Here is a 26,460-nt window from a genome sequence, read left to right on the forward strand (position 1 = left end):
CTTTGAAAAAGAAATTTCAAGTAATTTGAGATGAAATGTTTGTTTCACTTGAAATATCCTAAACTTTGAAGTCTTCCAGATTGTGAAATACCTCTTCTTAAGAATAAGTAGAAGCCCAATCTTTAAATCATTAAAAATTAAAAACGTCTTTCAAACTAACATAAAGTGTTAATAACAGGGGAAACGGAGTATAAAGTACATGAGAACTCTCTGTACTATCTTAATTTTTCTGTAAATCTAAAACTGTTCTAAACAATAAAGAAATAAAGTCTATTTAAAAAAAAAAAAGAGGTTGTACCAATAACATGTACTGATATAGATCAACTGGCAAGAGAAAAAGGCAGAGTTAACACCGAAAATGTTTAACAACTGGAATTGCACAGGTATCAAACAATCAGAATGGTCGCTGGTCAAGCATCCAGCTGTACTGGCGTGTAGCAACTGAATATCACTTCTGGAAAAAAGCAAGGTGCAAAGCAGGGGTTTCCATTTGTGCAAAAAATGGCGACAGGAAGGACGGATGTGTGTGTGTGTATGTGTGTGTGTGTTTACATATATTCGTATGTGTATAGCTTAGAAATATACATGAGAAACTAATAACAGTGGTTGCCTCTAGTGAGGAACTGGGTGAGTTCACCATGAAATTTATCATTTAAAGCAGGTCAATTTTGTGAGTAAAAGGGAGCATTATTAACAATTATTCCAGAACAGTAGGCCTAGGCTCGTCCCGTACTGGTAAGTCAGGGTGTAGGATCCCCCTAGACGTGAGGCTCTAGGGTGTGGAGATTCAGGGCTTGGAGCTGCCTTACTTTTCACTCTGTCATACTACAATACATTGCTCCTACCCTCTTTTTTAATTTTTTTAAAGTAAAAAAGCCCTAGCAAATGGAATAGATATTCAATCTACAATGAAATCAGGATGGGAGAAGGTCAAAATTTTTTAATTCATTTTTGCCTTTCTATCATCATTAAGGAAGAAATCTAGCTATTATTGTTAAGATTAAGGGCGAAGCTGGGTGCTGAAAATTTTATTTGATAAACTAATTCACAATGATAACAACCAAACAAACTCTAAAGCTAAACAGTCAGTATAAATGATTAAAGAGTTGTAGAGTTTGGGCTGTTATTTGCCAGACATATTAGTAAGCTCAGGGGCTGTTACTGTTTCTTCAAAGTGTCCTATTCTTTCTTTCCCTATCTCAACAGCCAGTGAAAAGTTTGAGAGTGTGGGTAAACCAAACTCAAGCATAGTAACTCTATTATGTTATCCAGCATATGTTTGTTCCAGTCACGTTAACTTAAGATTAGGACATAACATTAACTGTTGTAACTTCAGAATTTGGTAATCTGGCAAAAATGATATTATACGACTAGTGAATTAGAAAAAACAATGATGGCGGATAATCATTGGATGTATGTTGCATGCAAGTCTAGATCTAAGAACTGTACACGCATTACCCCATTTAATCCTGATTTAAAAACAAAACCCTGTGAGAAATAGGTACTGTTATTATTCTCATTTCATAGATGAAGAGCACTGAGTCTCAGAGAGGTTAGATAACTTGGTAGATCAGAGAGCCTGTAAGTGGCAAAGTCAAGGTTTGAACCTGTCAGTAATCCCAGAGCCTGTACATTAACCATGACACTACCCTGCCTCATGGGTCTGTCTGGCAGCTAAGAGACTTAAGTTTCAATTCCAAAGCGGCCACTTCCATATTTTCTAAACTAAAACCAGGATGTGGAGTTTGACAATGGGTTAGTGTGTTTCCTGGGCTTTCCCCCAGAAAATCGAAGACGTGAAGTTGCTGTAACTAAGTAGGATGCCACTTAAATCCTTTGGTTTCTGTTTCCTCACCCGTGCAGTGAGAGAGGCAGACTAGAGGATTTCTAAAGCTTTACTTGCTTTATAAAAGTAGGAAACTCTCCTATGTTCCAGGTACTCTTAAAGTGCATTACAAATACTAATTTGTTTCCTCTCCTGACAGCCTAGGACACAACATTATTCCCATGATGGAGGTGAGCAAACTAAGGCCACAAGAACTTACATCCCTCGTCCTCGGTTAAATAGCTAGTAAGGTTCAAACCCCGGCAATCTGGCTTCTGAGTCTGTGTTCTTAATCACTCTGCTGTGCAGCCTCTTATTATAAATCTAGAAGAAATTGTAGGTCTAGAATATAAATTACAAAATAGAGAGTAAGTCTGGAATAAAAGATTTCTTCCCTGGAGACAGACTGTCTCCCAGATGGGGAGCAAATTTCTGTGTTGATCCTTCTTTATGCGTCTTCAGGTTTGGAGTCCTCTGCAGCTGTGACCTCCCTGGAGGCCCAGGGCAGGTCCCACCTTCTCCTTTTCCCTCTGCCGACACCCAAACTCCCTGGTTCTGTGTCTTCCTGCCTGTTGCCTTCAGGGATTTCTTGAGGATTTGAGGAACTCTTGGGGATAAAAAAGCAGGCAAGGTAGAAAACAAGATGCTTTCAATGACTCGGATATAGGGTAATACATTAAAGGAGCAACATTCAAGCTGGAAATGCTGCTTTTATTTGGTTTTCTCCTCCTGCCTGGATTCCTTACCGTCATCCTGCAAATATACACACACTACAGTTTGGTACAGGGAGAAACTCGTGCTGAGGGCCCCATTTCTTTTAAAATCACAACTCACAGTGTTCAGCTCAGTGCCGACCTTCATTCCCCAAATATATATTAGAACCCTGAGGATGCTGGGCCTGGTCCAGGTGTTGTGGGGATGCAAAGAGGAATGAGACGGTTTCTGGACTTTGGAGCCCTAGATGGACCAGAGTTGGCAACTCTGTGCTCAAAGTTCCTGGCTGTGAGCCCTTAAATACGCTAATTAACATTTCTAATAATAATAGTTTCCATATATTGAGCCCATGCTATGGGCCAGGCAGACACTTTACAAATTTCATCTCTAAAGCACAGGACAATTCTGGTAGATATATGTTATCCCCATTTTATAGATTGTGCAACTGAGGCCCCTAATAAACTACGATTCAAACCAAGTTCCCATGCTCTTTCTGTGATGATGTCCTGCAGTTTCAACCTCCCTTTTCTTTTCTGTGAACTGGAGTTAGATAATGCCATTCGCTAAAAGAATGAGATGGGACCATATAGATACATGCATGGTTCAGAATCAAAGACACATATTTGCACACTAAATGGTGGTTCTTATTATTAGGAAAGGAAGTGACACAGCGGTATTTTAGCAGTGCCTGAAGTGCTACATGAGTTAAGAGGAGGGAGCAATTCTTCCCAACCGGACAGGATCTGGTTTTGTGGTATTTGAGTGGGGCCTTGAAAAATGAAATGTGTTTGGGTATGTGGCAATGATAGGTCAGGGTGGAAGTAAGTCAACCTTTCGTAGGTGAATTTTACAGCACGAAAATGGAAATTGTCATGGCCACATGTGTATCGTTAGCGATTTTTTTTAAAGCCTCAGATTTTCAAATATTTCTAAAAGAACTAGAAAATCCCACTCTGGCTTTTGAGAGGAAGAGAACATACACCATGAATTCTTCCAGATTAAATGGGATTATATTCACAGAGAAGGGTGACTGCCTGCTATCTTTATTAAATAATACCCTAATTCTAGACAAGGACGACAGAAACGGTGTAACAAGACTTCTGAGAAGAAGGGATAAAGGTCTTTATAGAAGAGATGAGACTGGAAAAATAGTCTGGATATGAGACTTCCAGCCAGTCTCTGCTGCTTCCCCGTCCTATTCCCCACTTGCCCCTAGACTATGCCCCATGGACGAGACTAGCCCTGAAAGTGAGCCCAGTCTGTCTGCTAGTCTGGTTCTAGTTGAATCATTAGCACTAAATATTTATAAATATGGAGGAAAACATTTTATTCTTTTCTTATAAAAATGAGTGGGTTTTTCTGCCACATCTCCCTGTTAGCAAACAGACAGACCTTAAATGTGGATGGGAAGGAACCATCTCTTGCAGACCGCAGAGAGGTTGAACATCGCCCTGCTGTATAAAGCATACAACCTTAATTTACAGAAGAGCTTACTTTCTTTTTCTAAGTGCAGCTCCTATTTAAGAGTCTCAAATGTAAAATATGGAAGAAGTCATTTGTTAGTCACTTCCATATTTTTTCAAGTAAAGCAAAACAGATAATACCAAGTCAAAAGTGAACCCAACAAGACTGCTAGAGAAGCAGTGAGAGGAAAGGGAAAAGATAAGTTGTGACTTAAACAAAAATACGCAAGTCAGTCTAAGGCAACCAAAAAAAGCGCGTATGTGCAAGAATAGCCCTCCCCCTTCTAGAAACTCTCACAGCTTATTTTGCCATAGAGGAAGATAAATGTTACAATATCTCGCTAACCAATCAGCAACGTTGCAGGCCTCAAACCAGGAAACCCTTTAAAGTGTAGTATTTTAAACTGTGCAAGTGAGACTTCTGGTTCTCAGCTAGTTTTTGTTCCCTGTGCTTGTAGGATGGAAAAGCAGATGTGAAGTCCCTCATGGCGAAGTTTAACACAGGGGCCAACCCGACAGAGGAGATCTCAGGCAAAAGCCGACCCTTCAAAGTCACAGGGCAAAACTCACCTTCGGGAGTACAAGCGAAAAAGAACTTATTTGACAACCAAGGAAATGTCAGCCCTCCTGCAGGACCCAGCAATGTACCTAGGTTTGGGACCCCAAAGCCACCTTTGGGAGTGAAACCTTCTTCTGAGGAAAAGCCTGACAAGGAACCCAAGCCCCCGTTTCTAAAGCCAACTGGAGTGGGCCAAAGATTTGGATCCCCAGCAAACTCAGCAACCAGAGACCCTGAAGTGAAAGTAGGATTTCCGAAACCTGGAGGCCCCAAGCCCTTCAACCTGCCCAAAGACGATTCTAAACCTGTGTTTCCACGGCCTCCTGGGACTAAGCCTTTGCTTCACAGTGTAAACCAAGACCATGACTTAAAGCCACCAGGCCCGAAGTCCGGGTCTAATCCCCCAGCCCAGGAAAATGAACAGAAGCAAGTGTTCCCCAAGGTGGCGGGAGTCAAAGGCAAGTTTGTGTCAGCCACACCAGATCATGACCCCAAGCCCCTCTTCCCCAAACCCCTCATTGGCCAGAAGCCATCCGTGAGCACCGATGACTCCTATGAAGATGAGATCCCCACTAAGAATGTGGCTCCACAGAAAGGACCCTTGGCCCCCCTAGGAGCCAAGTCCAAAACTGGCCCTTTAAAACCAGCAAGAGAAGACCCAGAAAATAAAGACCATGGAGGAGAGACATCAAGCTCACCTTTTCCTGGAGTGGTTCTGAGACCTGCAGCAAGCAGAGGTGGCCCAGGCCTCTCTAAAAATATTGAAGAAAAAAAAGAAGACGGGAAGATAGATGCTGCTAGGAATGTCTTCCTGAGCAAAATTAATCAGGAAGAGTCGACTTCCGGGGCTTCTCCTGCCAAGTTCCCTAAGATACCTTCTAAGCTGACCGTGGGAGGGCCATGGGGCCAAAGTCAAGAAAAGGAAAAGGGAGAGAAGAATTCAGCTGCCCCTAAGCAGAAGCCATTGCCTCCTTTGTTTACCTTGGGCCCACCCCCACCAAAACCCAACAGACCACCCAATGTTGACCTGACGAAATTCCGGAAAGCCGCTTCTGGAAACAGTAAGTTCTTTTCTTGTTTGCTATTTAACATGTTTTATTCCACATCAGAGGGTGTTTTAGCTTCTGGGGAAAAGTTTGTAGCCAGGAATGATTCCATCCCTGGTACGCCTGTGTATATGATGACATTGGTATTTTTTTTCTTTGGTGGGGGAGGTCTGAGAAGGTAGAAATCCTTAGTTCTGTGTCGGCATTCCGTGAGAAAATGCCTTGGTGGGCTGGTTTTGGGGGGTGGGGAGAAAAGCATCCACCTGATTGATAAATAGTTTTGTTTAATGGTAAGCTTTCATCTCCTTCCTTAGTCGGGTTTCATTTCTGTTGAATGGGACTGAGGTGTGTTACTCCTTCCACCATCAAGGAGTTAGACAGAAAGATGAGCAAACCTCTAAGTCAGTGGTTCTCAACCTAGGGCAATTTTGATGCCCAGGGGACATTTGGCAGTGTCTAGAGGCATTTTTGATTGTCACGACTGGAGGGTGTTACTGGCATCTAGTGGGTAGAGGCCCGGGATGCTGCTAAACATCCTACAATGCACAGGACAGCCCCTCACAACAAATAATGATCCAGCCCCTATCAAGCCCCAAAAGTCTACGGTACGGAGGTTGAGAAATCCTCCTCCAAGTGATTCGAAATGTCCACAAATTCATCCTACATTTCCTAAGCCCAATATTCAAATGAGATGAAGAGCCCTCTTTTGAAATGACGCTTTCCGGTTTATATTTTAGCTGTCTTCTATTTCTCGGTACAAAGTTTTCTGAACTTTTCTGACTCATAAAATAGTAGATAGCTAGGATAATAAGCTACACAAAGGGATACATTATTCTCCTTCTGATTAATTAGTTTAATTTTCTACCAGAGATGTTACCACAATAGTATGGCCCGTGCTATAATTTGATACTGAATGATTTGGTAAAGATTTATAACTCTGCATTGTGATGGGAGAAGCTCATTTATGCCTGAAATGATTAATATTTTAGGCAAATAATGTGCACCTGTTTATTGTGAGGAGGGAGAATAAGCTGCTTACAAGCGACTACACCACCGTTAGACATATTTTTCTCCTTAAAAAAGTATGGTCTAATTAAAGCAGTTCTAGGCATAAAGGCCGTCTTTCTTTTTTGGCTCTGTAGAAGCATCTTGGGATATGTCATCTTCCTGAGATCAATATTCTTGGTGCTGGTCAACCAATTAGTGAGCGATCAAATCCTCTGTTAATTTATCATGTAGAAAGCAAGTTTGGAATGACCCCACAATCATCTCTCTTCCAGAAAGTTTCAGCCCACTTGTGTCTTCCTCACCTGTCTCCTTCTTATTTTAATACTGGTCCATCACTCAGAACTGTTATTTTTGTGACACCTTCTAAAAGATCTCTTCTTATTTCTCTTTCTTAGTGCTTCTTTACCTCAGATAAAAAGTTAACTATCATAACCTCCATTTTATGGGTCTGACCTCATGTCAAGGAATTGTTCTGATGTTAAACAGAAATCCTTGGACGTTTTCTTCCACATCCTCCATCTTTGTTTCCACTCAACTACCAGATTTGGTTGGTAGTAAGGAGTTGTCTGATGTCATGCTATTGAAATGGTGGTGAAGTCCTCTTTCTGGCTCTACAGTCCAGGCAAGGTCAGCATTGAGCTGATTTTCAGTGCAATACAGCCCTAAGGGACCCGAACAAAATTGCTTACTAAGGAGAGTTAATCCTGTCCCTCTTTCTCCTGGCCTTTGCAACCCTTTCCCCCATCCTGACATGCATCCCCACTGCTCAGGTGCCACGTGACACAGTTTAGATTCTGAATCCTCTCATCAATGTACCCCACCTCCAACCTCTGATCCCTTCATGCATATTACTCCAAATGCTCCAAAACGGACCCTGTTCCCGCTTCATCTGCCTCTTCCACAAATCAGGACTCAACCCTTCTTAATTGAAACTGACCTCAGGTTGGTGTCAGGATAAAGCAAGCTGATTCATTACTTTAAATTCTAAATAACACCCCTTTAAAGCATACACATTTTTAAAAAGCATTTAAATTTCTCAGCTTATTTTTTAAATAGAAATTATATCTGGCTCAAAGAATAGCAAATACAAAGTGATATATAGTGAAAAGTCATCTTCAGTCCTGGGCCTCTGCCCCACAAAAACCACTCTTCTTAATTTCTACATCCATTCAAAGTTTCTTTATGTTTACACAAGCAAACATAAATATAGATACTAATCTCCTGCTTTTTATTCAAAAAGTAAGATATTATATGCAATACTCTGATCCTTGCTTTTTAAAAAAGTAATAATTAGAGGCCAGCCCAGTGGCACAGCTGTCAAGTTCGCACATTCCACTTCAATGGCCCAGAGTTCGCCGGTTCGGATCCTGGGTGCAGACCCTACACACCGCTTGTCAAGCCGTGCTGTGGCAGGCATCCCACATACAAAGTAGAGCAAGATGGGCACAGATGTTAGCTCAGGGCCAGTCTTCCTCAGCAAAAAGAGGAGGATTGGTGGCAGACATTAGCTCAGCACTAATCTTCCTCAAAAAAAAAAAGGTAATAATTAAAAAATCTTAAATATCTTTCCACATTTTAATAAGAGGTAACTGATTATTCTTTAGAGCTGTGTAATATTTTGGCAAATGGATGACTCACCTAATTGGTTTAGCAATTTGTATTTTTTCCAACCTTTTTATGTTAGAAACAGTGATATAGAAAATAATCTTGTATAGGTGTCATAAAAAAGCATTTATTTTCTGAACACAGAGAATTTCTTAATAGATCTGCTGACTCTGGATCCAGCCACTGCTATTTTTCCTAAATCACGATAGAAATACTTATTAATTTAGCATTCCATTTAGGAAAGTTAAAAATATACTAGAATTAGAATGCATATAGTGTTTAAATTAACTAAAACTTCGTCTAATAACTCTGTAGGCTTTCAAAACTTTAAAACTATTTTCTTAGCCTTCTACCTCATTCCTTCCTTTCCAGGTTCACATCCAGTTTCTTAAAGCTCTTCCCCAAGTCTACCCTCCATCTTTTATCACCTTTGTCCGATATATTAGCCATTAAAAATATTTGTCATTTATTGAGGACCTGTTAGATATCAGATAGATGTTATCCCGTTTATTCCTCTCAAGAACCCAATGAAATAAGAATTCTGTGAGGAAATAAAGCTCAGAGAGGTCAGATAGCTTGCCCAAGGCCGTAAAGTGACTAAGCAGGGGCAGGCGATTCCAGAGCCCGTGTCCCCCGACATCCCTTGCTGGGCTGCCTCTCGTGATACATAGGATATCTTGAGATAATAACTCAAGCATAAGTGAAACCCAAAGAATCCTCATTCCTCTCCCTTTCTCTGTTCTTTGGTTGAAACATCATTTTTTTAAATTAAGAATACCACTATAAACTCCATGAAGACAGAGGCCAGTCTGCTTACCATTATATCTTCAGAGAACAGAAATAATATAAACTCTTGTTAGTTGCTCAGATTTGTCCTCTGATTAAAGTCTATTTAATCAAAATTTAGGATAAATACTCTCTATAGCTTAGTGACTACTTCAACAAAGTAGGTAACCCTTGCCCACAGACTTGCACTCCATTGAATGGAGCTTTCATGCAAATGAGTGTTATGTACAAGGTCTATACTATACATCTATTCAGCTTACTTATTTGTAAACCATAAGCTTGAATATAACATGTTGCTTTTCCGAATGTGGAGCTAATAACTTTTTTTTCCCAGAACGATTTAAGGTTAAAAAAGCCTAAATTAAAAAAAAATTCAAAATGTTCTCTGAACTAACCTTTTCTCTGGTTCCTTTTGGTTCCCAGACCAGTCATGAAAGGACTTCCTTGCCAGCATCATTGTGTACACCTCGCCAGCAAAGTTTGGGTTGCCAAGAACCCCTGGCTTGACTGCTGGTTTGCATATAGGAGTTAGTAAAACCTGCTGGAAAATATTCCATCCAACCCTTTTTCTGGTCTTGTTCTTAATACCAGAGAGAAACTAAGATTCATCTTTCCATACATTACTTTAAGAATGATCAGTTAGGTATCTTGACAGCTGAAGGGATAAGGCCAGAGTCCCAGAGGGAGTTAGCAAAGGGCTAATGGTGTGACTGACCCCCCTCCTTATCCACTTCCGTGTCACTTTAATCCAGCCTACAGCAATTTGGAACTAAAAGGTGCTTGCGCTACTTTCACCAGCAAGTAACTTGTTTCTGGGGGGGGGGCAAGATTCTCCTTCACAGACCCTGAAGCTATCACCTTTCTCTTTCCCTTCTCTCTCCTTTTAAAATTACCTTGTGAGATACTTAAGTATTGAAAAGCATTTTATATCAGTGCATGTTGCTCCTAGACTTTACAAGAAAAAGAGATTCTATGCTCAAACACATTGAAGAAATTTGGGGATGAGTGGATTCTTTACAGCAGGGTTTCTAGCAGCATTGACATGCTACTGTGCACTTGGAAGCTAAGAACAAGGTCCCTAAAAAGCGGATCCTAAGACTCTTTTTCTGAAACATCTCACAGACTGGACTATTTCAGCACACTGAAAAGCTGGCAGCAAAGCCCTCTAGCATACTCACTGGAACTGACAGCGTGGCGCGGCTTCCAGTGGCAACAAGGCCGTGCATACATTGTTCTGCTAATTCTCCAGGTGCCTGGTGTGCGCTTTGTGGCTGGCATCTTGTCTTATTTTTAGCTCCAGCCTGAGCCCAATCTATTTCACCAGCCCTCTCAATCCCCAGGAAAGCAGTTCTCCATGAGATCTCCAGGTCTTCCCTTGATTCCAGGTTGAAGCGTCTGAGGAACCATGCACTGTTAATTGAGTGGCTTATCCAGGTTTAACTTCAAAACAGAGATGCCTCTGACAGAGCATCTTCTCTCTTGGCCACACAAATCCCTGATCAAATCTACGAGCTTCCTAGTCTTCGTGTTTCCTCTCTGAGTTCTAAACTTCTCTCCTCTGCTCTTCTAAAATAAACCAGCTCCTCAGTCTACACCCTGTTCTCCTAGTCAACCTGTTCCCTTCTGTATCTATCCCAGCAGCAGCCTCTGGGCTTCTTTCATCCAATATTTTTATCATTTTTATAAGCAATCTGCGTGGTCTTTGTATATTCTGGCATTTAATTTTACTGTGGAGAAGTCTGAGGCAAACTTGAATTTCCCCCTTTGAAAATAATTTGCTTTTTTGCCTGGATTCCCAAAGAAATCTCTGCCCTAAAGGTTTAAAACCTTTAGCCAAGATGTGTCTGTGTCAACCATTCTATTGTCAATATTTCCTGGAAGATGATGTTCCTCTCAGGGATTTTCTGTTCCATATGCATAGAGGTCCCGCCATTTCTTTTGATCTGACTGATGGATGACAAATGCATCTGCTTGCCCTAATCGAGCATAAGTTTGTCTTCCTCTAAGAGGTGTGATTTGAGTTCTGAGTACTGTTTCTAATACACTTTTCTGTGGTGTGAAGGATAGCTGGAATGGTCTTGAGGGCAGTCCTTGCTGGAGCCCTGGGTTCTGCTCCATGTTCTGAGACCTCATTCAGGATCCTGTCCCAGAGGAAGGTGACCCATGGCAGCTCACCCCACTTCTGCCTCTGGTCTGCTCCTGTTGTGGTATTTAGGGCTTTCATGCTATGGGGTTCTCCTCGACCTTGCCCAGGCTGCTCACTCACCCATGAGTCCACTTCTCCAACCTGGAGTGTATTAGGGAGAATTCACAGGTTTTTCCAGAATCATTGTCTTCCCCCAATATTGCTTCTGGGCCCGGGGAACAGGTGGAAAGCTTCACTTGCCTCCCATGGCACCAGAACCTGCTGTTTCTCCCCTTAGCCACCACTTTTTGAAGTTTATCCATGAGGTTATTTTTCTTTTCTTGTGTGATGGCTGTTAGTGAGTTTGGGATAACGTTTATCTTTCCTTATTTTGTTTTCACTCCTTTATTTGAGAATTGGAGGACAGACATCCTAGAAGTCCCATCCCTCATTATTTAATACTGACTAAATATTTCAACTATAATCCAGGGGTCAGCCATATTTCCAAAGGGGCCACCAAGTCACCCCTTCACAAGGCACACAGCAAGATGGCAGAAAGAAAACTGAAATGAATTGAATGCCCACTGCAAGCCTTGTTTCATGTCCTCTGGACTAGGCTCCCTGGTGAAGGACACTTAGGTGACGAGTGCCTAGACCCCTCCCCTAGTCTTCTATTCTAAGGAGTCTTGTGGACATGATCAAGGCTGGGCGAGGAGGAGATCCAGCTCCCCGATGGGTGTGTCACTTCTGGACTGTTGATAGAATCTGACTCCTGCTAACCAGCAAATTCCCCAAGAGCAGAAACATCGTAAGCCTTTCTCAGCCAATCAGTTTATACTTAGACTAGGAGAAGAATAGAATACTGGATATGAAAATGAGCCTGGAAGAGGAGAGGACCCCTGGGGCTGACCTGTGTGGAAGGCAAATTCCCTCACTGCAGGGTCTACATGATTTTGCCACTGAAAAGTCCCCTCAGCAGATTTAGGTTCCTGGTTCCTTGCTTGGTGCTTAATTCGACCTTCAAAATGCTTTCTTAACTGCTCAGGCACAAGCTAGCCTTTTAATATTAGTTTGAGTACAACACTAGTGCATACTTATTCTTTAATTTACAGAGAAAAGTTTCCTTATACTGATATTCACCATGCCTAGAAAAGGGACTATTTCTTTTCTTAGTTATGGAAAGAGAGATTTCTGCAAAACCTCGTTCAGAGCAACATGCCATGATTTACCCTGTTGTAGTAACTCTTCCTGTGATCCAGAGGCAGAAGTTGGTATGTTTTTAACCTACTTATAAGGAAAATATGGAAATATTGCCTATCAACTGGCATTGTATCAATATTAGTAGCATTTATGCTAGATCAAAGAAGATATAGCCACTTGTAAAATAAATAAACATTTTGTTTTACAATGGCTGACTTGCCCTTAAAGTGTGAAATGCATATGAGATGATTTAATATATGCCAAATTTGATCAAAATTATTTAATTCTTGGGGTCGGCCTGGTGGCATAGCAGTTGTTTGCACATTCGGCTTTGGCGGCCCGGGATTTACCAGTTCAGATGCCAGGTGCAGGCCTGCACACTACTTGTCAAGCCATGCTGTGGCAGGCATCCCACATATAAAGTGGAGGAAGATGGGCACGGATGTTAGCTCAGGGCTAATCTTCCTCAAAAAAAAAAAAAAAACAAATTATTTAATTCTTAAAATAGTTATGCAACCCATTGAGGTAAAAGCATTAAAATGGAATTGCAGTTTATTTGAGAAAGGAAAGAGATTAAAAAGAAAGTCAAGTCTAAGGATGAAATACAAATACATATGAGTCTAATAATCTAACACATAAAAGCTCCTCTGATTTACTTTCAATTGTGCTTACACATGCAAAAAGTTTTTTTAACACTAGATAGGAAGACTGGGGCAAATGTACGTGTTATAATTTAGTCTGTTTATGGGCCAAGAGATGGCCTGCTTCATATAACCTGCTAAAATAATTTCTAAGCCAAGCTAAATAAAACTCTTTTTTTAAAAGGGTTGTATTTCCAGAATATGCATTTGCTACTAAAGGCTCCTTCTTTGCCTTGATGAAAACTATTTCAGAATATGATGGGTTCATACGCTAAAAGCATCTCTTTATGCCTATGTTTTCTAGTTTCAAAACCAAATGAAATTAACTTTTATACCACAAAAATAACTCCAGTTATAGGAAGAACAAAATTACGCCTCCGGAGCCAAAGTCCAGCTACCTGTTTTTACAGAAATATCTGGAAATTCCCTGTCCTTTTAGGGAAACCACAATCATAATAGTTATGACATGGCCCTAAAGCCCAGACAACCATCTAGAATACAAGATTATTTGTTTTCCCAACATATGAGAAACAAGGAAGAAAAAAAAAAGTCCAAAAGTTGGAGAATTTAACTGCTATATTAACCGCTACTAAACAGATAGACAAGAAACGTATTTCTCTGCTGTTTAAATTACTACTAAAGAAAAAAGATTATACTTCATTCTGTCTGGCATATCAAAGGTAGAAAAAAAACATCTAGAACACCCAATAGCAATAGATATTATCAGGAAAAGATAACCGAAGATGAGACATCTGGTTACAGAAAAAAATCTGAACAAAAAACCATATGAGGTTTTTCTTTCCCCAAAGTAAGACTTTGCATTGTAGAATCAGCTGTTTGTATTTCTGACAACAGCCTGCATCGCTCTGCACCTGCACTCCTGCCTGCCACAACGGCTGTCTCAGCCAGCGGCGCGCTCCTGGCAACCCAGTGGGTCTTTTTCCAGGGGTGGCAGTAGGCCTGTTGAGATCAAGAGGGGCACAGAGAAAGGTTCTTCTCACGTAACGCCACTCTCGTTTCTTGATGTTCTTGTAAACTTGAGAGCAATAAGACAGCTCATCTGATTTTCAGAAGGAGCCAGTGTGGGGATATGATTGGTGTAACCAGGCAACTAAAAGTCTGTCCCAAAAAATGGTAAGGCAGTGAGTTTGAATATTTGTTCCCCTCATCTGGAATAAAAGTCATTCATTTATTATTAAATGTAAAAAGAAACCTAGACTGATACCCAAAAGAGTTTCCCTTAGTGGTTTGTTTTCAAAGCTTGCACTATTTCTTATTTCTCTTCCAAATGGTCACCTTAAAGAAGTTGAGGTACGCTAGATACTCCCAGCTATTGAGAATCTGGACTGCAGCTTCTCCAGGACCCCTGCTTCTTTCTGCTCTCCAGTCTTTAGTTTCTGGCTCATATAGATTGCATGGAAAAGCTACACACACACACACACACACACACACACACACACACAAATATAACCATGACCTGCTCCTCAGCCATTTTTTCAAAAGGAGTTTTATATGGAAGGAGAATAGGGCAAGGCTATAAAATATATTTCAGTCATTCACATCACTCTAAATTAAAGAGAATTTTCTCAACCCGATATGAGCTGTTTGACAAGCAGGAAACCTCATTCTCTGTAGGAAGAGGCTTTCTTTGATTTCTCCGAAGCCTTGAGTTCTTAGTCCTCGTGGGGAGAAATTAATCATGCTCTGACTGAGTGGCGTGCAACGAGATGTGGTTTCTAGATCCTCTGCTAGATCTCTATCTACCACGTGGGAACTCCAGCTTGCTCAGCCAACTCAGATTGATTATCTAATGGACCTACTGTTTGGGTGGACTATTACAAGATGAGGTATTATCTCAGTCAGTTGAGGCTGCTAAATACCATAGGTTGAGTGGCTTAGAAACAACAGAAATTTATTCCTCACAGTTCTGGAGGTTGAGAAGTCCAAGATCAAGGCACCAACAGATTCGGTGTCTGGTAAGAGTCCATTTCTTGATTCGTAGATGGCTGTCTTCTCTCTGTGTCCTCACGTGGTGGAAGGGACATGAGCTCTCTGGAGTCTCTTTTATAGGGGCACTAATCCCATTCATGAGGTCTCTACCTTCATGACCTCATCACCTCCTAAAAATCATCATTCTGGAGATTAGGTTTCAACATATGAATTTGGTGGGGACACAAACAATCAGCTATAGCCTGTGACCTCAACCTAGCAAACGATACCCTTCTACTTCCCCACCATCCGTCTCCCTCCTATTTTTCTGCTTTCTTCTTCATTTTCATGGTATTCTTTTCCATTCCTTCATATCATCACCACAAACCTCCTTTCTTTTGGGTCAATGAAATCTGTCAGGAAAACCCGCAGAAAATACTGAGCTTTATGGAGGCACGAGGACCAAGAGGTAGCTGAATTCTGAACTACTAAAAAACCATAGAGAATTACCCATCAACATGATTTTAAAATAAAAATCTAAGGTAAGAAATAGAAAAGCTGTTAGTGTGCTCCTTAAAATCTAGATGAACTTAAGTCCAAACGCCAAGCCCATGTTTTATGAAAAAATCTAATGATCCCGAAGGAGACCAATGACTGGCCAAGTGGCTTAAATTCTCAAGGTCTCTTCTGGCTTTCAGCCCCTGCTTTTTCTAACTTGGATGGCTTAGGAATTGGCTCCGAGACCCTGTGCTGTACTGCAGTCACCCGAACAAGACTTGGTGCTTTTCCTTGCTTTTCACCGCAAACCACTCATTGAAGGCATTTGAGTGACAAAAGATGTGCAGAAACGGAAAAGTTCCCCCTGCACTGGGGAGAGAAATGTAAAACGGAATATTGGCAACCACCGTTTTTCAAAAACAGCTAGGTATTTTGCAACTCAGTCCCCTGTCGCCTCCCCTGTTGCTCACCATCTCGTCTCTTTTCCTCATTTCTTTGACCTCTCCTTCTCAATGGCAAAGAAAAATGAGAACACTCTTTCCGTTTTCTTATTTGGAATAGTTCAGCTGTCTCTAACCCACACCTTAAACTTAGCTGTTGTCCTCCTTTGCATATAAACAGAAGTTTCCTATTCAAGGGCCTGTTCACCATCTCTTTTAAGAGTGGGAGGAGTTAGTGGGAAGGATTGGCCAGGGGGAGAAGTGGTTTTATTTTATATTGCTATTGATAGCCATTATATTACTAGAAACAAACTGCTGATAAAGAGAATATATCTATTCTAGTTTGGTCGATTCCAATCCAAGGACAGAAACTGAATTGTTCCACACTGGTGTGATAGTCAGATCATTTTATACTCTTGTCTATTTTTGCAGCCTAATAATCAGAGATCCTTAAAAAATAAGAGTGCTGGAAAGTGGCTTTCTTCTACCAGACCTGAGATTTGAAAGTTTTCTGGTGCTTTCCTGAATTAAAGTATTACAAGGACACCCATGCAAACCAACGTCCCTTACATGTCTTCTTGATCATTCTGATACTAAATAGGTCTCTAAGAAGAAAGATCGCCAAAATGGATAGACGTTCTGATCAACAATGTGTGTGTGTGTGTGTGTATATGCGCACACATATATTCATCAATAATATATTCAGAATTCATAACAATACATTACGAAGGAGCTAGAGAACATCAAAATTAGGCCTTAGTCTTTCAAAGGTTCTCAAAGTTTAAGTTGCATAAGAATGCCCCCAAACTTTCTAGTTCAAGAAATTTCCTGGGATGGAACCCAGGAATTGGACTAGTTACCAACATCACCAGGTGGTTCTAATGCAGCTTGTTCTTGGAGCACATTAAGAAATACTGCGCTACGAGAATTGTTACAGTGGGCGAGGGGGTAACAGGATGGTGGCGAGAGGAAGGATTTCTAAACCATAGGTAATTTTCTGAAAACAAAAGAAATGCTATAATGCTGAGACAGGATACTAGAAGTTAGGGATTACATTGAAACATGAAAATGTGTGAGTGATCTGTTCAAGCAAATAGGTCCTATCCTATGGTTGATCTTAAAAATTTGCTTAGTTAGAGAAAGTACAAAGGTGCTATTCAAATATCTAACGTCTGGGTGGCTGGCACCAGAGTCCTGAAAGTCCTTTGCTAACTCAGTCATTAACCTTTTAGTTGCAGGGTCACAAAGAGGTCCAGGGGTCACTTAGGGATATCTGGAACCCTTCAAAGGCTTTAGTTGGTTCACTGTTTTGACAGTTAGTGGTTACCTTGTACGCAACAGCTGACCCCAACCATCAGCTGGAGGAGTGTAGCACTCCCCCTACGGAACAGCTGAGACGTCCTGCCACTCTCTCCCTTTCTTTCCTTTCTTCCTTTTTTCTGTTCTCTATTCCCTCTCATTTTTGTTTCTTTTCTCCTTTCTGCCTTGCGGTGGCCTCAGGTTAGCTCAGCACAGTGTTTTTCACATGGCACATACAATTACTATTCATCAAATTAAAAAACCATATTTAGCACCACCAATGGTACTCAAGGCAAAAAAAAATGGACAAACAGCCTTTGAAAACTTGAATAATTGTGTATCACTGTAAGAATTGCTGCTGTGTGGACAGAGGCCAGAATGACAATGGAGCCCACAGTCCTGCCCAATGTGGCCACACTTGTTTCCTTGGGAGGTGTCCATGCTTGGTAATGGCCCTCTCAAGTCCCCTCCACAGAACCTGACCAGGAGGGCTAAGGCATGAACAGAGTTAAAAGCACTGGCTGTTTCTATGCTCCGAATGCAGTCAGCACCCAAGTGCAACCGTACTTGCCTGGTTACCCCCCTACCTATATAACTCATCATTGGTAGCAGCATTCATCTTTTTCTTCAACAATATTTAGTGTATTAAGCATCTAATCTTGAAAATAGGCCTATGTTCATATAGCACCTAAAAGAAATTAAGTCAATGCAAAAGAAAGCTAGGCAGTTGTCCTAAACTAAAAGGTACCTTTCACGTATCTTCAAAGGTACGCGAGTTTGAAGAAACGTACTCTCAAGTTTGGATGCCTCACACAGACTCTCACATTTGAGAACCTAATGATAAAAAAAGAGGTGGATGTGGCATTGACAAAAACAATTTTTTTTCGAGCTTGTTGTTATATTTTTGTAAGCTGGAACCTTTTTTTAAATCTCGCTGTGAAGTGGCTGGGAGAGCTTGCAGAAAGTCCTGTGAACACTTAGTGATCCATGAGAAGTGAGATGTATTATAAAGATGGGAGTCCTTCTTTTGTTTTGAGAATTGCAGGTGTTTACACAATTGTTCTTCATCAAGGAGAGTTCAGAGCAGATGCTCTGTTGCTAGAGAGCCTTGGGGTCCAGCACAAGCTCCACTGCTTACTGTGGGACCCCAAGGAGGGCTCTTAGCCTCTCTAAGCCTCATCCATTCATGGAGAGAGTAAGTCAACTCTGTCCTAGGGTTACTGGGAGGATTAAATGGATATGTATTAAAAGCACTTTAAAAAGTTCATGGTATATCACAAAGACTCAAATCATTGCAGCAATTTAATTATATTTATTAAAGGGGAAAGAAGAAAATGCCCAAATAAACACCCCGTTGAAAATAGCTGAGTAATAGAACGGTAGGCATAAGCAGTAGCCTCAGGTATCCGTCAATACTAGTAAGCATGTCATCCGATGGTTGCAGATGTTAAATCACATTTTATTTTGCTTAAACATAACATAAAAGATTTTCATTATGACAGCAGCTACTTGATCCTCTTTTAGATGCAGTATCTCCTTGCACCTCTCTAGCTGTATTACTGTTTCCTCGGGTGAGTTCTATTTATTGACTCCAGAGTCCTTTCTCCCGTTTGGCTTTTCCCAGATGTTTGGAGATTCGACGTTTGTGCACATAGTGGAGATTGGGTTGAACTGTTGCCGTTTCTGTTTGTGCAGCCGGCTTGGGAGAGGGGACAGAGTTCAGAGGAGCCAGAGAGTGGCTGAGTGTGTCTGGGTGAGGCGCTTTGATGGCTAGTCTTCGCCGGGACACCCCCCTCCCTCCTGGACATTGTAGTGGCTGGAGCTCTGCTGGCTCTGCCTGCCCAACGGCTCAGTCCTTGTTCTCAGGATTCGTGTTGGGTAGAAGTCCAGCCTCCTGGCTTTACCCATACCTGCTTTATCCCTCCAAGTAATCCCGCACGGCTCCTTCCTGCCCCCAGCATTCTTCACCTCAGAGAGCGTGCAGAGCACTCTCCGTGGCTCCCACTCTTTGTAGCCCTCTCTCTTACATTCTCTTTGGGTTCTGTTTCCTCTTTCAGCTGATCTCTCTTCAAATCTGTCTTTTAGGGATTTCTTATGGCTTCCAGTCCACTTTGAGTTTACTTTCTTGTGTACTAGTGTGTTTATGGGGGGTTTTCTTTCATCATCTTTTCCATCATTTGTAGAGATTTGGGGTGAGCAGAGCTTGGTACAGCACGTGGTCAGCCTACCATCTTGACTGGGAGCTTTCAATCATGTATCCAGGGGGATGAACATTAGTAGGACATTTAACTGCTATAAAGCGTCAATATCAGAAAAGTACTTAATGGGTTATATCAAAAGAATCATCTCAGGTGTGGGTTTACACAACGCAAAAAAAGAGTAAAAAGTTCAGCCATCCACATGTATTGATAGTGTGTACATGCCACTGTGTACTTTGACCTAGTAATAATACGTAAGACAAATGTCCTAAAGAAGCTCGTTGTTTATATGGGTTTTTCACTTCTTAAACTGTTACAAGAAAAATAGCTTTTACATATAATGAGTGCTCTTCCCCATCTACAAGGACTTATAAGATCTAAAGAAAGAGCTTTGAGAAATGTGTGTCATTGCCTTAAAGGGACACATAATTTGTTATTTGAAATTTTAAAACTTTTATAGTCTCCAGAAAAGGATTTTGACTTAGATCCCAGACTTAACATATAAACACTAACAGCATATCAGCTGGAATCAGAGTTAACCAAAGCTAGGTCGAAATTGCTTTTCCTTATATTGCTTCCCATCTAGGGGGAAAAAGTGAATATAAATTGAAGTTGAAACATGTCCATGGGATGGATATTGATTAATTAATTTTTGATAAATAAAACACATATTTCCATAAAATTTTATGACTAGATCAGAACAGTTTGTGCATCATCTCTCACTTTGGAGAGAGAACTGATTCAAAACACATATCCAACAAGTATCTCTCTATAACACTATTAAAATAAATTTGGGGGCAAAGGGAGAACCAACAAGAAATATATACATTTGCTGAAGAGATTTTTTTTTTTAAGTCACTCCAGTGAACTGATGGAAGTTACTTCAGCATCTGGATTCAACAAAGAATCTTAAAGTAAAAGCGGTTTGCAGTAGCAGAAGCACATTCAATAGCATATCCTGCAAATACGAAATTAGTCTTTCCTTCAAATGAACTAATCATCAAATGTGAACACATTCTTTGGGAAGTTCTTGAAAAGCCAAGAAAATTACTTTTTTGTAGTCTGTGTGTGAACGGAAAAGAGGGATATTTGAATTAACTGTACTACCCAATAGTTTAGGATTTTCATGTTCAAACTCACCAAAATAACCCATTTAACTTTTATTTTCAAATTTTCACATTTTAGTAACTTAAAATGATTTAAACAGTCAACATTATTGATTTAATTGAGATAAATATACCTCTTTGTGGAAGAAAGCTCATCCAATTTTTTTTGTTTAAAATAATAGAATTGTTTGTTATTTACCTTTTTTTATTCTATTCCAAGTACAGCATTGCAAAATGTTTCAGATTTCATTGATCAACTCACTGAATTATAATTCACCTCAAAACTGTGACAACTCTCTACTTTAAATAGTTTTGTGACGGGGCGGCCTGGTGGCGTAGTGGTTAAGTTCACACACTCCTCTTTGGTGGTCCAGGGTTTGTGGGTTCAGATCCCAGGTGTGGACCAAGCACCACTCATCAAGCCACACTGTAACAGCATACCACATAAAATAGAGGAAGATTGGCATAGATGTTAGCTCAGTGACAATCTCCCTCAAGCAAAAAGAGGAAGATGGGCAACAGATGTTAGCTCACGGCCAATCTTCCTCACAAAATAAATAAATGCATAGGTTTGTGACTAATATAATCACAGTTTCTGAAATGGCCACAAAATAAGTCTAGAAAATTGGTTTTTAATGTGTCACTATATTCTTTCTAAAAATTGAAAATTGGCTTTTATTCTAAGTGGTTAAATAGGACTGGGTTTGCCATTAGATGAAGTAAACTTTCATCATCTCAAAATATCTCATCTGATTGCTATTATAAAATTTCCTCTCTACCCATCATTTCTCAAGGCAGTGTTTCTCCCAGTGTGGCCTATAGACCATCTACACCGCAATGGGCTTAGGTGCTTTTAATAACTTGAGGCTGCTGCCCATCCTAATTCCACCCCTACCACAGCCCCCTTCCTGGATCAGAGAGTCTAGCTTTGGGGCCTAGGTATTGCCATTTTTAATAACTTGCCCAGGAGCTTCTGAGGCATACTGAAAATAGAAAAAAATTTAACTCAAATCAACCTTTCTTTAAATGGCAAATATTTTTCTATGTTTTATAATGTCAAAAAAAATAGCTTGTTTTGAGCAGTTTCAGTAACTCATTTTCCTTAGGAAAGCCCTGGAATGGAAGGGTGGAGATACCAAGGAAAGGGACATTCTGTAAACCCGGCAGGTGATCTGAACCACTGCAGACCATCCTGTTGTACACGCTGGGCTGCCCTGAAGAGCTACTGGAGCTGGCATTTTGGGGCTTCCTTGTGTAGAAGCAGAGAAAACTCCTGGACAACGTTCATTCTCCCATCATGCTAGGAATTCCTGCCAGTCTCCCTGTAAGAGGCGAATACTCTTAGGATAGGTCCTAACAGGTCTAGTGCAAATACGCTTGTTTGTGATCTAGACATCTTGGATACAATCACTTCCTTCCTGGACTGGAGACCGAGAGTGCCTCAAAAGGAAACAAATGCCAGTAGGAGACAAAGGGACCTTTGGAGACTAACTTTGTCAACTTAGTTTTGCTTGGATCTAGGCCTACCTGCAGCTTGTTCCTTTTTTAATAAGAAGACAATTCTGCCCTGAACAACTTTTGAAGATAATGAAGTTTTCCAGAAACACCTAGGAAAAATAATAACAACAACAAACAGAAAAGGAAACAGCAGCACAAAGGTGTGTGGGGCTGAGGTGCCAACTGTTACAGGGAAAGAAATGGCATGAAGAAGGTCTTTTCTTACACCTCTGCCTCCAGCTGTGCACTTAATTTTACCAAATATTTGACATCACCCCGATGCCAGATTCTCTGACCTTCAAAGGCCTTAAGTTATGGCTCCTCGTTTTCACCCTGATTTGGGTCTGTGATGAGCTAGTTAGCAAGGGCTATTTATGATGGTGCTGAAAGAAGCTCTGTTCTCCCATATTGTACGTACATAGGTCACACCAACCCGGTTAAGATGATGCACATGACCTGAGTCTCTTTGAAAACATCCTATTTAATTAAAACATATTAAACAAAGATAGATATCAGGCCTACATAAAAGCGTTTATTTTTATTGCTTTGAGGCACCTACACAGCACCTCTGGGAGCTCCCTTAGATTTCGGTAAAACCAAATGGCAGTGGTGTATGAAATTTGACCACTCACACTCACACACACACACACAGATGGCATCTTCCATGGCACCTGCTCTCCATTCACGCATCATTCCTATTGATGAACAATAAGAAAGCGAGTAAGATTTCAATGGAAAGAAAGGAATAAAATCAGTAAAAGACGGGACTAGGGAAGTAGGCAGGGGCCAAACCTCATAGGCAAAGGTAAGGACTTGCGGCTTTTGCCTAAATATGAGACTGATCTGTCAGATTTGATGTTTGGGAAGGATTGTTCTAAAAGCAGTATAAAGAAGTAGGAGACCATTGCAGACATCCAGGCAAGAGCTTGGACAAGAGGGATGGCAGTAGGGATGGGAAATGGGGGTAGATCGAGAGATACTTAGGTTAGAAAATGATGGATTAGCTGTGTGGGAAGACCATGACTTTTACTTTGAACCTGTTAAATTAGGGGACTCTTTGAGATGTCAAATATGCAGGCACCTACAAGGGTCTGGAGCTTCAGTTCGACATTGCTGACACTCCAGCTTGCCTCCTGGGACCCAATGTTTTTCTGAGTTTGACATTCCTACCTGCCTGATAGAATGTTGTCCAGATCTGTACAGTCTAATACAGTAGCCACTAATACACTAATACAGAGGTATCTATTTAAATTTAAATTAATTAAACAAAATTTAAAAATCAGTTCCTCAGTCGCAGTAGCCACATTTTAAATGTTCAGTAGCCACATGCGGCTAGTGACTGTAATATAAGTCAGCACAGATATTGAATATTTCTACCATTCCTACCATTCCTACCATGTCTATTAGACAGTGTTGACCTCATGACCTGCTGGTACCTCAGTTCCTACATCTCTAAAAATGAATTAACATTTCCACAATATCATACAAAATACATTCTATATGGCGTTAGTTATTTCAGTACCTAAACCCTTGGGTATCGTGAGTTCCGTGAAAGCAAGGCTCATGCCCTATTCATCCTCAAGCCCCCTCACACCCAGCAAAATGTCTTTGTACTCTGTGCTTGGCAAGCATTGGTTGAGTGAATGAGTGAGTGAATATCTACATATATAGAAAAATCATCATTTATGTAATCTCTTAGATTTACACTGACAAAATAGCTACTAAAAGTTCAAAACATAGGGTAATATAGCCTGGTTTATAAGACAGTTCCAGTAAGAGGGCTTATCACATATAATTATAACATAAACAGAGTGGAGGCAGGAGGGTAGAAAGTAGGTAGTGTCCCCTCAAGTTGTCTTCTGCCCCTACTGCCCTCGGTTTTAACTAAAGCAGCAGTGGGTAACACCTACCACCATTTACCACTTCATAGAGAGAGCAGCAGCAAGAGCATCCGTTGCTATAGTATCTCTGCTTCCATCTCTCGTGTGTGCTGCCCCTTAGGGCTGGGATACCTGGCCGATAACGATGGTGGTGGTGAGAGTTCTGCCCACACAGTCTTCCTGGGACTGATCAGTGTCACGATAGGAACTTCCTGAGAGTCTTGGTCAACACCCAGCCTTCATATGCCCATCACAGTGCTGCTGCAAGGGACTCCCTCTCACACCTAAGGACAGGAGGATTGGAATAGGAATTAAGTGTTGAGGGAGTGCCTAGGAGGAATGATGAGGCACACGAAAATGGAACAGGACAAGAGAGGCAGAGCTGCAGTGGAAACACACTCCTCCTTTCCTCCAGAAGCATGAGAGAGTCTGATATAATTCTCCTGTTTATGCTCTAAGAAGAAGGAAATTGTAGATGAGGAATAGTTATTTTGGACATGGTAGATGACTGGGAATGGTGCAGTTGTGGGTAGCAACAAAAATTTGTTAAGCATCAATCGTGTGCTAGGTACTGTGCTGGACGCTAGGATCCAACAGATATAAGACACACGTCTCTCTGCTCCCCTGAAGTTTGTCTTGTAATAGGAGCCACGGACAAGTCACTGGGCGCTTATACTACCCACTGAGAATCACTAAGGTAAGGAGGGTACAGGATACTGGGGGCTCTGAGACGGAAATCTTCCTGGAGGTTGGTGGGGGAGGAAGTTTCCTATTGGAACAGACACCTAAGCTAAGCCCCAAAGAGAGAGTAGGCGTCCACAACGCCTGCAAGGGAAGAGGAGAGAGGTCGAAGAGCGGAGATGGGGGAAAATAGATGAGCATGCACAGACGTCTGGGGAGAAGTGAGAGCTTGGCGGGGGAGCAGCAGAGGGAACTTTTCTGCAGCTTAGAGTATCAACAGGAGAAGAGGTGAGGCATGGGAAGGAAAAGTTTCTGAAGATAGACCCTACATACTGTTCCCTGTCCCCGAGAACTGTAAAAGAAGATCTCATCTTTCTGTTTTCTTTTTTCCTACTCTACCCCATGTTTCTTGCTCCCCCACAAGAATCCAAACCAACACTGCTCTTCAGCTAGACCATGGGGAGTGGTGCATTGGTCCGATGGACAAGCTGTGTGGAGCCAGGCTCTCTGGGTTTGAATCCCAGCTCTGCCCTTCAGTAGCTGGCAGACTTTGAGCAAGTTAATAATTTGCATATTTGCTCATCTGCAAGTAAAAACAATAATGCTACCTACCTTCTAAATTTTTTGAGGAATTACATGAATATTTCCATAAGCGGAGCTTCTAGAACAGTGCCTGGCACACAGGAACCATTCTACAAAGGTTATCTATTATTATTATTATTATGGGCTAAAAAGACTCTTGTTAGCTAGCGTGGAAGTAAGCATTTAGCCAACATTTCCATGGGCAACAATTTACAAACTTTTCTTGGCCCCAACCCACTGGGAGTCAGGACTAGGAAGAAGATTTTAAAACTTAGAAAATTTTCTGTGTGCTCCACAAAATGATACGTTTCCTAAAATAAAGGATTTCCTAAGATTACAAGAAAGTCATCAGGGGCCGGCCCCCTGGCCAAGTGGTTAAGTTCGCGCACTTCTCTTCTGTGGCCCAGGGTTTCGCCGGTTTGGATCCCGAGTGGGGACATGGCGCCATTCGTGAGTTGGTGCTGAGGCAGCATCCCACATGCCACAACTAAAAGGACCCACAACTAAAGTATACAACCATATACTGGGGGGATTTGGGGAAAAAAATTCGGAAAATAAAAGAAAGTCATCAGGTAGCTATCAGAAAACTATTATAATATGTTAAAAGATTTGGGGGGAAAAATGCCCTGTTATGTCCAATGGTAAATTCCCAGGTGATATTTCTTTAAAGATTTAAAAAAATTAGCCTTAGTTGTTATCAGAAATAGAATGACAGGTGCATTTTTTTGAATCTTGGTGTAGCTAAAAAACCTAAGTATTGCTCATGTTCTTCCACTTTATTTGGATATTCTACCAGTACTTTTTTTTCTTCTCACCCCACATTAAATCACAATCTATTCTTATTCTCCCCGTTTTGCATTGAAGCCAATGGGGCTCAGAGATTAGATAATTTACCCAAAGTTATGCAACTAGTAAGAGGTGTAGCCGAAATTGAACCCTGAACCTCTTGACTACAGAGTCTGAATTGGTACTCTGATATTTGAGCCTTAAAAGACTTTCATTCCCATAAAGTGCTTGGAACACTGTGAGGCATACAGACCGCGCTCAATAAGGGTTAGTTGTCACCTCAGCAGTGCTCATCTACTGAGCCTTCTGCGGGATGTTAATAAATGTTACGGGAAAAAGTAATTCAAGGATGTTTGGGAAAGCCTGGGTTAAGCAAAGTTAAATTCGTTTTTTACTGTAAGGTCTTTAGTACACTGCTGAGGAGTATGAATATCAAAAGAAGAGAGAGTTTGCAGCAATTTCCAAACCATGTTTGACTACTGAACTCTTTCTTATTTTTTTCTCTCAAGATAGCTCAGTAGGACCAATATACCTGGGAAGGAATGTAACTTTGGAGGAAATGCTGCACAGTAGAAATGCAGAGTAGCAGATA

General features: G+C 41.1%; 1 protein-coding gene across 10 annotated transcripts in view; it reads left to right on the forward strand.

The window, feature by feature from the left end:
* Positions 1-26,460, forward strand: part of FYB1 (FYN binding protein 1) — a 159,087-nt gene that overhangs the window by 62,021 nt on the left and 70,606 nt on the right. For all 10 annotated transcript variants that reach the window (XR_289206.4, XR_011430135.1, XR_011430132.1 and 7 more), the window contains exon 2: positions 4,461-5,622. Coding sequence is in view for 3 of the 10 variants with exons in the window: in XM_005604297.4 (XP_005604354.2) it covers positions 4,461-5,622 (1,162 nt within the window). In the remaining 7 variants the exon portion in view is untranslated. The remainder of the gene's footprint in view (positions 1-4,460; positions 5,623-26,460) is intronic.

This window comes from Equus caballus, chromosome 21 (genome assembly GCF_041296265.1).
Source record: "Equus caballus isolate H_3958 breed thoroughbred chromosome 21, TB-T2T, whole genome shotgun sequence".
In the NCBI taxonomy this organism is placed as follows: Eukaryota; Metazoa; Chordata; class Mammalia; order Perissodactyla; family Equidae; genus Equus; species Equus caballus.